General features: G+C 42.5%; 1 protein-coding gene across 1 annotated transcript in view; it reads right to left on the bottom strand.

The window, feature by feature from the left end:
* Positions 1 to 11,201, bottom strand: part of LOC128645272 (probable hydrolase PNKD) — a 408,654-nt gene that overhangs the window by 32,856 nt on the left and 364,597 nt on the right. Inside the window, 1 exon segment of the mRNA XM_053698128.1 lies at positions 102 to 217. Coding sequence (XP_053554103.1) covers positions 102 to 217 — 116 coding nt within the window.

Here is an 11,201-nt window from a genome sequence, read left to right as displayed (position 1 = left end):
TTGATGGGCAGCTTGATTAAAGCTTTATTGACATATAATAAATATATTTAATGTTCAGTTTTATTTACTCTTTTACAGTTCTGTTCCCTTTCTAAACTCACCGTGCATTTCTTTGCAAGTCTGTGTTGTAAAACCCACTGCAGCTTCCTGTCTCGAACATTATTTTCAGGCTCCACTGCAGCTGCAAACGTCAGGTTGTCTGCCGCATACTCGTGGCCTGGGAAATAAATAATAGCTGTCAGAAGGGAAGGATTGCATTAGCTAGAACAAGACAGGTGTAAAACATTGGTGCACACACAATGCCATTACATAACAATATACATTGAAGGGGATCCGTCTTAACATTTGAAGCTCCGTATCTACCTCCAGTAAACATTTCTTTTGAGCAAAATCCACCATTAAAGGACCAGTAAACACAGTAGATTTGCATAATTAACAACTGCATGATAACAAGGCAATGCCATAGCACTTAGTCTGAACTTCACATGAGTAGTAGATTTTTTTCTAACAAATTTCAAAGTTAGGTCTATTTCCACTCCCCCGTACCATGTGACAGCCATCAGCCAATCACAAATGCATATACGTACCATGTGACAGCCATCAGCCAATCACACATGCATATACGTATAGTCTGAATTCTTGCACATGCTCAGTAGGAGCTGGTGACTCAAAAAGTGTAAATATAAAAAGACTGTGCACATTTTTTTAATGAAAGTAAATTGGAAAGTTGTTTAAAATTACATGCAGTCACTTCTTTTCAAACCTCCCCCACAGCTAAATGTGTGTATTGTTTATTGCTGAAAAGATTAATGCGTCACTAAACTATGTTTAATTATGTGTAATAAAAATGTGCAATATTCTTTTGTTATGACTTCTGTCCTTGTAACTTAATGCATTCCAATGCCCATGATATTGGTGCAAACTTCACAAGCATAACACTGCTATATTCAACACAGCTACTGTTTGTTCACCTCTAGTAGGTCAGCAGCAGCTACTGTTTGTTCACCTCTAGTATCAAACATACAACATGAATACAGAGATCTGATAATTGCTGGCAATGTCATACACAGGCGACTTCATTTTTAGTTAAAGGGACATGAAACAACACTTTTCTTTCATGACTCAGGTAGAGAATAAAATTTAAACAACTTTCTAATTTACTTCAATTATCTAATTTGTTTCATTCTCGTATCATTTGTTGAAGGAGCAGCAATGAACTACTGGTTTCAAACTGAACACATGGGTGAGCCAATGACAATCAGTATATACCTGCAGCCACCAATCAGCAGCTAGAACCTAGGTTATTTGCTGCTGCTGAGCTTTCCTAGATACACCTTTCAGCAAAGGATGACAAAAGGAAGCAAATTAAAAAATAGAAGTAAATTTGAAGGTTGTTTAAAATTGTATGCTCGGTATAAATCATGAATGTCTAATTGACGATACTGTCCCTTTAAGTGATATTGGTGTACTAGAGTTTTCATGAAAGAATAACCAAGAGAGCTACAGTAGGCTCTAATGACATATGACAGGAAAACCAATTATACAGTAAAGATAAACTATGTAAAAAGCGAATCAGGGAGGTTGGGGGCTAAGGGGGATCCTACACAGCAGCATATGTAAATATGCTATACAATTCCCTTTATTTTTGTACTGGCAGACTTTCTGCCAGTACTTAAGATGGCGGGGACAATTGTGGGGTGGGGGAGGGAAGGGAGCTGTTTGGGAGGGATCAGGGGGTGTGATGTGTCAGATGGGAGGCTGATCTCTGCACTAAAGCTAAAATTAACCCTGCAAGCTCCCTACAAGCTACCTAATTAACCCCTTCACTGCTAGACATAATACACGTGTGATGCGCAGCGGCATTTAGCGGCCTTCTAATTACCAAAAAGCAATGCCAAAGACATATATGTCTGCTATTTCTGAACAAAGGGGATCCCAGAGAAGCATTTACAACCATTTGTGACTTAATTGCACAAGCTGTTTGTAAATAAATTCAGTGAGAAACCTAAAGTTTGTGAAAAAAAATTGTGAAAAAGTGAACGATTTTTTTATTTGATTGCATTTGGCGGTGAAATGGTGGCATGAAATATACCAAAATGGGCCTAGATCAATACTTTGGGATGTCTACTACACTACACTAAAGCTAAAGTTAACCCTACAAACTCCCTACAAGCTCCCTAATTAACCCCTTCACTGCTGGGCATAATACACGTGTGTTGCACAGCAGCATTTAGCGACCTAATTACCAAACAGCATCGCCAAAGCCATATATATCTGCTATTTCTGAACAAAGGGGATCCCAGAGAAGCATTTACAGCCATTTGTGCCATAATTGCACAAGCTGCTTGTAAATGATTTCAGTGAGAAACCTAAAATTGTGAAAAATGTAACGTTTTTTTTAATTTGATCGCATCTGGCGGTGAAATGGTGGCATGAAATATACCAAAATGGGCCTAGATCAATACTTTGGGTTGTCTACTACACTACACTAAAGCTAAAATTAACCCTAGAAGCTCCCTACATGCTCCCTAATTAACCCCTTCACTGCTGGGCATAATACACGTGTGGTGCGCAGTGGCATTTAGCGCCCTTCTAATTACCAAAAAGCAACAACAAAAGCCATACATGTCTGCTATTTCTGAACAAAGGGGATCCCAGAGAAGAATTTACAACCATTTATGCCATAATTGCACAAGTTGTTTGTAAATAATTTCAGTGAGAAACTTAAAGTTTGTGAACAAAATTGTGAAAAACAGAATTTATGTTTACCTGATAAATTACTTTCTCCAACGGTGTGTCCGGTCCACGGCGTCATCCTTACTTGTGGGATATTCTCTTCCCCAACAGGAAATGGCAAAGAGCCCAGCAAAGCTGGTCACATGATCCCTCCTAGGCTCCGCCTACCCCAGTCATTCGACCGACGTTAAGGAGGAATATTTGCATAGGAGAAACCATATGTTACCGTGGTGACTGTAGTTAAAGAAAATAAATTATCAGACCTGATTAAAAAAACCAGGGCGGGCCGTGGACCGGACACACCGTTGGAGAAAGTAATTTATCAGGTAAACATAAATTCTGTTTTCTCCAACATAGGTGTGTCCGGTCCACGGCGTCATCCTTACTTGTGGGAACCAATACCAAAGCTTTAGGACACGGATGAAGGGAGGGAGCAAATCAGGTCACCTAAATGGAAGGCACCACGGCTTGCAAAACCTTTCTCCCAAAAAATAGCCTCAGAAGAAGCAAAAGTATCAAATTTGTAAAATTTAGAAAAAGTGTGCAGTGAAGACCAAGTCGCTGCCTTACATATCTGATCAACAGAAGCCTCGTTCTTGAAGGCCCATGTGGAAGCCACAGCCCTAGTGGAGTGAGCTGTGATTCTTTCAGGAGGCTGCCGTCCGGCAGTCTCATAAGCCAATCGGATAATGCTTTTAATCCAGAAGGAGAGAGAGGTAGAAGTTGCTTTTTTGACCTCTCCGTTTACCAGAATAAACAACAAACAAAGACGAAGTTTGTCTGAAATCCTTAGTAGCTGCTAAGTAAAATTTGAGAGCACGAACTACATCCAAGTTGTGCAACAAACGTTCCTTCTTTGAAACTGGATTAGGACACAAAGAAGGCACAACTATCTCCTGGTTAATGTTTTTGTTAGAAACAACTTTTGGAAGAAAACCAGGTTTAGTACGCAAAACCACCTTATCTGCATGGAACACCAGATAAGGAGAAGAACACTGCAGAGCAGATAATTCTGAAACTCTTCTAGCAGAAGAAATTGCAACCAAAAACAAAACTTTCCAAGATAATAACTTAATATCAACGGAATGTAAGGGTTCAAACGGAACCCCCTGAAGAACTGAAAGAACTAGGTTGAGACTCCAAGGAGGAGTCAAAATTTTGTAAACAGGCTTGATTCTAACCAGAGCCTGAACAAAGGCTAGAACATCTGGCACAGCTGCCAGCTTTTTGTGAAGTAACACAGACAAGGCAGAAATCTGTCCCATCAAGGAACTTGCAGATAATCCTTTTTCCAATCCTTCTCGAAGGAAGGATAGACTCTTAGGAATCTGTAACCTTGTCCCAAGGGAATCCTGCAGATTCACACCAACAGATATACCAAATTATGTGGTAATTTTTCTGGTTACAGGCTTTCAGGCCTGAACAAGAGTATTAATAACAGAATCTGAGAACCCTCGCTTTGATAAGATCAAGCGTTCAATCTCCAAGCAGTCAGCTGGAGTGGGTCGAACGGACCTAGAACAAGAAGGTCTCGTCTCAAAGGTAGCTTCCATGGTGGAGCCGATGACATATTCACCAGATCTGCATACCAAGTCCTGCGTGGCCACGCAGGAGCTATCAAAATCACCGACGCCCTCTCCTGATTGATCCTGGCTACCAGCCTGGGGATGAGAGGAAACGGCGGGAACACATAAGCTAGTTTGAAGGTCCAAGGTGCTACTAGTGCATCCACTAGAGCCGCCTTGGGATCCCTGGATCTGTACCCGTAGTAAGGAACTCTGAAGTTCTGACGAGAGGCCATCAGATCCATGTCTGGAATGCCCCACGGTTGAGTGACTTGGGCAAAGATTTCCGGATGGAGTTCCCACTCCCCCGGATGCAATGTCTGACGACTCAGAAAATCCGCTTCCCAATTTTCCACTCCTGGGATGTGGATAGCAGACAGGTGGCAGGAGTGAGACTCTGCCCATAGAATGATTTTGGTCACTTCTTCCATCGCTAGGGAACTCCTTGTTCCCCCCTGATGGTTGATGTATGAACTTGGCCCTCGCTAGCTGAGGCCAAGCTTTGAGAGCATTGAATATCGCTCTCAGTTCCAGAATATTTATCGGTAGAAGAGATTCTACCCGAGACCAAAGACCCTGAGCTTTCAGGGATCCCCAGACCGCGCCCCAGCCCATCAGACTGGCGTCGGTCGTGACAATGACCCACTCTGGTCTGCGGAAGGTCATCCCTTGTGACAGGTTGTCCAGGGAATGAGTCTCTGGTCCTCTGATTTACTTGTATCTTCGGAGACAAGTCTGAATAGTCCCCATTCCACTGACTGAGCATGAACAGTTGTAATGGTCTTAGATGAATGCGCACAAAAGGAACTATGTCCATTGCCGCTACCATCAAACCTATCACTTCCATGCACTGCGCTATGGAAGGAAGAGGAACGGAATGAAGTATCCGACAAGAGTCTAGAAGTTTTGTTTTTCTGGCTTCTGTCAGAAAAATCCTCATTTCTAAGGAGTCTATTATAGTTCCCAAGAAGGGAACCCTCGTTGACGGAGATAGAGAACTCTTTTCCACGTTCACTTTCCATCCGTGAGATCGGAGAAAGGCCAGGACAATGTCCGTGTGAGCCTTTACTTGAGGAAGGGACGACGCTCGAATCAGAATGTCGTCCAAGTAAGGTACTACAGCAATGCCCCTTGGTCTTAGCACCGCCAGAAGGGACCCTAGTACCTATGAGAAAATCCTAGGAGCAGTGGCTAATCCGAAAGAAAACGCCACGAACTGGAAATGCTTGTCCAGGAATGCAAACCTTAGGAACCGATGATGTTCCTTGTGGATAGGAATATGTAGATACGCATCCTTGAAATCCACCTTGGTCATGAATTGACCTTCCTGGATGGAAGGAAGAAGTGTTCGAATGGTTTCCATCTTGAACTTATGGAACCTTGAGAAACTTGTTCAAGATCTTGAGATCTAAGATTGGTCTGAACGTTCCCTCTTTTTTGGGAACTATGAACAGATTGGAGTAGAACCCCATCCCTAGTTCTCCTAATGGAACAGGATGAATCACTCCCATTTTTAGCAGGTCTTCTACCCAATGTAAGAATGCCTGTCTTCTTATGTGGTCTGAAGACAACTGAGACCTGTGGAACCTCCCCCTTGGAGGAAGCCCCTTGAACTCCAGAGAATAACCTTGGGAGACTATTTCTAGCGCCCAAGGATCCAGAACATCTCTTGCCCAAGCCTGAGCGAAGAGAGAGAGTCTGCCCCCCACCAGATCCGGTCCCGGATCGGGGGCCCGCATTTCATGCTGTCTTGGTAGCAGTGGCAGGTTTCCTGGCCTGCTTTCCTTTGTTCCAGCCTTGCATAGGTCTCCAGGCTGGATTGGCTTGAGAAGTATTACCTTCCTGCTTAGAGGACGTAGCCCTTGGGGCTGATCCGTTTCTGCGAAAGGGACGAAACTTAGGTTTATTTTTGGTCTTGAAAAGACCTATCCTGAGGAAGGGCGTGGCCCTTGCCCCCAGTGATATCAGAGATAATCTCTTTCAAGTCAGGGCCAAAGAGTGTTTTCCCCTTGAAAGGAATGTCAAGCAATTTGTTCTTGGAAGACGCATCCGCTGCCCAAGATTTTAACCAAAGCGCTCTGCGCCACAATAGCAAACCCAGAATTTTTTCGCCGCTAACCTAGCCAATTGCAAGGTGGCGTCTAGGGTGAAAGAATTAGCCAATTTAAGAGCACGAATTCTGTCCATAATCTCCTCATAAGAAGAAGAATTACTAATAATCGCCTTTCCTAGCTCATCAAACTAGAAACACGCGGCTGCAGTGACAGGGACAATGCATGCAATTGGTTGTAGAAGGGAACCTTGCTGAACAAACATCTTTTTTTAGCAGACCTTCTCATTTTTTATCTATAGGATCTTGGAAAGCACAACTATCTTCTATGGGTATAGTGGCGCGCTTGTGTAGAGTAGAAACCGCCCCCTCGACCTTGGGGACTGTCTGCCATCAGTCCTTTCTGGGGTCGACTATAGGAAAACAATTTTTTAAATATGGGGGGAGGTACTAAAGGTATACCGGGCCTGTCCCATTCTTTACTAACAATGTACGCCACCCGCTTGGATATAGGAAAAGCTTCGGGGGGCCCCGGGGCCTCTAAGAACTTTTCCATTTTACATAGTGGTTCTGGAATGACCAGATAATCACAATCATCCAAATTGGATAACACCTCCTTAAGCAGAGCGCGGAGATGTTCCAACTTAAATTTAAAAGTAATCACAACAGGTTCAGCTTGTTGAGAAATGTTTCCTGAATCTGAAATTTCTCCCTCAGACAAAACCTCCCTGGCCCCCTCAGACTGGTGTAGGGGCCCTTCAGAAACCATATCATCAGCGTTCTCATGCTCTACAGAATTTACTAAAACAGAGCAGTCGCGCTTTCGCTGATAAGTGGGCATATTGGCTAAAATGTTTTTGATAGAATTATCCATTACAGCCGTTAAATGTTGCATAGTAAGGAGTATTGGCGCACTAGATGTACTAGGGGCCTCCTGTATGGGCAAGACTGGTGTAGACGAAGGAGGGGATGATGCAGTACCATGCTTACTCCCCTCACTTGAGGAATCATCTTGGGCATCATTTTTACTAAATTTTTTTATGACATAAAATACATATAGTTAAATGAGAAGGAACCTTGGTTTCCCCACAGTCAGAACACAATCTATCTGGTAGTTCAGACATGTTAAACAGGCATAAACTTGATAACAAAGCACAAAAAACGTTTTAAAATAAAACCGTTACTGTCACTTTAAATTTTAAACTAAACACACTTTATTACTGCAATTGCGAAAAAGTATGAAGGAATTGTTCAAAATTCACCAAAATTTCACCACAGTGTCTTAAAGCCTTAAAAGTATTGCACACCAAATTTGGAAGCTTTAACCCTTAAAATAACGGAACCGGAGCCGTTTTTATATTTAACCCCTTTACAGTCCCTGGAATCTGCTTTGCTGAGACCCAACCAAGCCCAAAGGGGAATACGATACCAAATGATGCCTTCAGAAAGACTTTTCTATGTATCAGAGCTCCACACACATGCAGCTGCATGCCATGCTGTCCTCAAAAACAAGTGCGCCATACCGGCGCGAAAATGAGGCTCTGACTATGATTAGGGAAAGCCCCTAAAGAATAAGGTGTCTAAAACAGTGCCTGCCGATATAATCATATCAAAATACCCAGAATAAATGATTCCTCAAGGCTAAATATGTGTTAATAATGAATCGATTTAGCCCAGAAAAAGTCTACAGTCTTAATAAGCCCTTGTGAAGCCCTTATTTACTATCTTAATAAACATGGCTTACCGGATCCCATAGGGAAAATGACAGCTTCCAGCATTACATCGTCTTGTTAGAATGTGTCATACCTCAAGCAGTAAGAGACTGCACACTGTTCCCCCAACTGAAGTTAATTGCTCTCAACAGTCCTGTGTGGAACAGCCATGTATTTTAGTTACGGTGCTAAAATCATTTTCCTCATACAAACAGAAATCTTCATCTCTTTTCTGTTTCTGAGTAAATAGTACATACCAGCACTATTTTAAAATAACAAACTCTTGATTGAATAATAAAAACTACAGTTAAACACTAAAAAACTCTAAGCCATCTCCGTGGAGATGTTGCCTGTACAACGGCAAAGAGAATGACTGGGGTAGGCGGAGCCTAGGAGGGATCATGTGACCAGCTTTGCTGGGCTCTTTGCCATTTCCTGTTGGGGAAGAGAATATCCCACAAGTAAGGATGACGCCGTGGACCGGACACACCTATGTTGGAGAAAAGTGAACAATTTTTTTTTTTTTATTGCATTTGGCGGTGAAATGGTGGCATGAAATATACCAAAATGGGCCTAGATCAATACTTTGGGGTGTCTTCTAAAAAAAAATATATACATGTCAAGGGATATTCAGGGATTCCTGAAAGTTATCAGTGTTCCAATGTAACTAGCGCTAATTTTGAAAAAAAGGGGTTTGGAAATAGCAAAGTGCTACTTGTATTTATGGCCCTATAACTTGCAAAAAAAGCAAAGAACATGTAAACATTGGGAATTTCTTAACTCAGGACAAAATTTAGAAACTATTTAGCATGGGTGTTTTTTGGTGGTTGTAGATGTGTAACAGATTTTGGGGGTCAAAGTTAGAGTGTGTTTTTTTCCATTTTTTCCTCCTATTATATAATTTTTTTCATAGTTAATTATAAGATATGATGAAAATAATGGTATCTTTAGAAAGTCCACTTAATGGCGAGAAAAAACAGAATTTATGTTTACCTGATAAATTACTTTCTCCAACGGTGTGTCCGGTCCACGGCGTCATCCTTACTTGTGGGATATTCTCTTCCCCAACAGGAAATGGCAAAGAGCCCAGCAAAGCTGGTCACATGATCCCTCCTAGGCTCCGCCTTCCCCAGTCATTCGACCGACGTAAAGGAGGAATATTTGCATAGGAGAAATCATATGATACCGTGGTGACTGTAGTTAGAGAAATTAAATCATCAGACCTGATTAAAAAACCAGGGCGGGCCGTGGACCGGACACACCGTTGGAGAAAGTAATTTATCAGGTAAACATAAATTCTGTTTTCTCCAACATAGGTGTGTCCGGTCCACGGCGTCATCCTTACTTGTGGGAACCAATACCAAAGCTTTAGGACACGGATGATGGGAGGGAGCAAATCAGGTCACCTAGATGGAAGGCACCACGGTTTGCAAAACCTTTCTCCCAAAAATAGCCTCAGAAGAAGCAAAAGTATCAAACTTGTAAAATTTAGTAAAAGTGTGCAGTGAAGACCAAGTCGCTGCCTTACATATCTGATCAACAGAAGCCTCGTTCTTGAAGGCCCATGTGGAAGCCACAGCCCTAGTGGAATGAGCTGTGATTCTTTCAGGAGGCTGCCGTCCGGCAGTCTCATAAGCCAATCTGATGATGCTTTTAAGCCAAAAAGAGAGAGAGGTAGAAGTTGCTTTTTGACCTCTCCTTTTACCAGAATAAACAACAAACAAGGAAGATGTTTGTCTGAAATCCTTTGTAGCCTCTAAATAGAATTTTAGAGCACGAACTACATCCAAATTGTGCAACAAACGTTCCTTCTTTGAAACTGGATTCGGACACAAAGAAGGCACAACTATCTCCTGGTTAATATTTTTGTTAGAAACAACTTTCGGAAGAAAACCAGGTTTAGTACGCAAAACCACCTTATCTGCATGGAACACCAGATAAGGAGGAGAACACTGCAGAGCAGATAACTCTGAAACTCTTCTAGCAGAAGAAATTGCAACCAAAAACAAAACTTTCCAAGATAATAACTTAATATCTACGGAATGTAAGGGTTCAAATGGAACCCCTTGAAGAACTGAAAGAACTAAATTGAGACTCCAAGGAGGAGTCAAAGGTTTGTAAACAGGCTTGATTCTAACCAGAGCCTGAACAAAAGCCTGAACATCTGGCACAGCCGCCAGCTTCTTGTGAAGTAAAACAGATAAAGCAGAAATCTGTCCCTTCAAAGAACTTGCAGATAATTCTTTCTCCAAACCCTCTTGTAGAAAGGATAGAATCTTAGGAATTTTTACCCTGTTCCATGGGAATCCTTTCGATTCGCACCAACAGATATATTTCTTCCATACTTTATGGTAAATTTTTCTAGTTACAGGCTTTCTAGCCTGAATAAGAGTATCAATGACAGAATCTGAGAACCCACGCTTTGATAAAATCAAGCGTTCAATCTCCAAGCAGTCAGTTGGAGTGATGCCAGATTCGGATGTTCGAACGGACCTTGAACAAGAAGGTCCCGTCTCAAAGGTAGCTTCCATGGTGGAGCCGATGACATATTCACCAGGTCTGCATACCAAGTTCTGCGTGGCCACGCAGGAGCTATCAAGATCACCGAAGCCCTCTCTTGATTGATCCTGGCTACCAGCCTGGGAATGAGAGGAAACGGTGGGAACACATAAGCTAGGTTGAAGGTCCAGGGCGCTACTAGTGCATCTACTAGAGTCGCCTTGGGATCCCTGGATCTGGACCCGTAGCAAGGAACCTTGAAGTTCTGACGAGACGCCATCAGATCCATGTCTGGAATGCCCCATAATTGAGTTATTTGGGCAAAGATTTCCGGATGGAGTTCCCACTCCCCCGGATGAAATGTCTGACGACTCAGAAAATCCGCTTCCCAATTTTCCACTCCTGGGATGTGGATTGCAGACAAGTGGCAGGAGTGAAGCTCCGCCCATTGAATTACTTTGGTCACTTCTTCCATCGCCAGGGAACTCCTTGTTCCCCCCTGATGGTTGATATATGCAACAGTCGTCATGTTGTCTGATTGAAACCTTATGAATTTGGCCTTTGCTAGTTGAGGCCAAGCCTTGAGAGCATTGAATATCGCTCTCAGTTCCAGAATGTTTATCGGGAGAAGAGATTCTT

Source organism: Bombina bombina, chromosome 1 (genome assembly GCF_027579735.1).
Source record: "Bombina bombina isolate aBomBom1 chromosome 1, aBomBom1.pri, whole genome shotgun sequence".
Lineage (NCBI taxonomy): Eukaryota > Metazoa > Chordata > Amphibia > Anura > Bombinatoridae > Bombina > Bombina bombina.
Note: the sequence above shows the minus strand (reverse complement) of the source record. Positions and strands in the feature narration are given on the sequence as shown.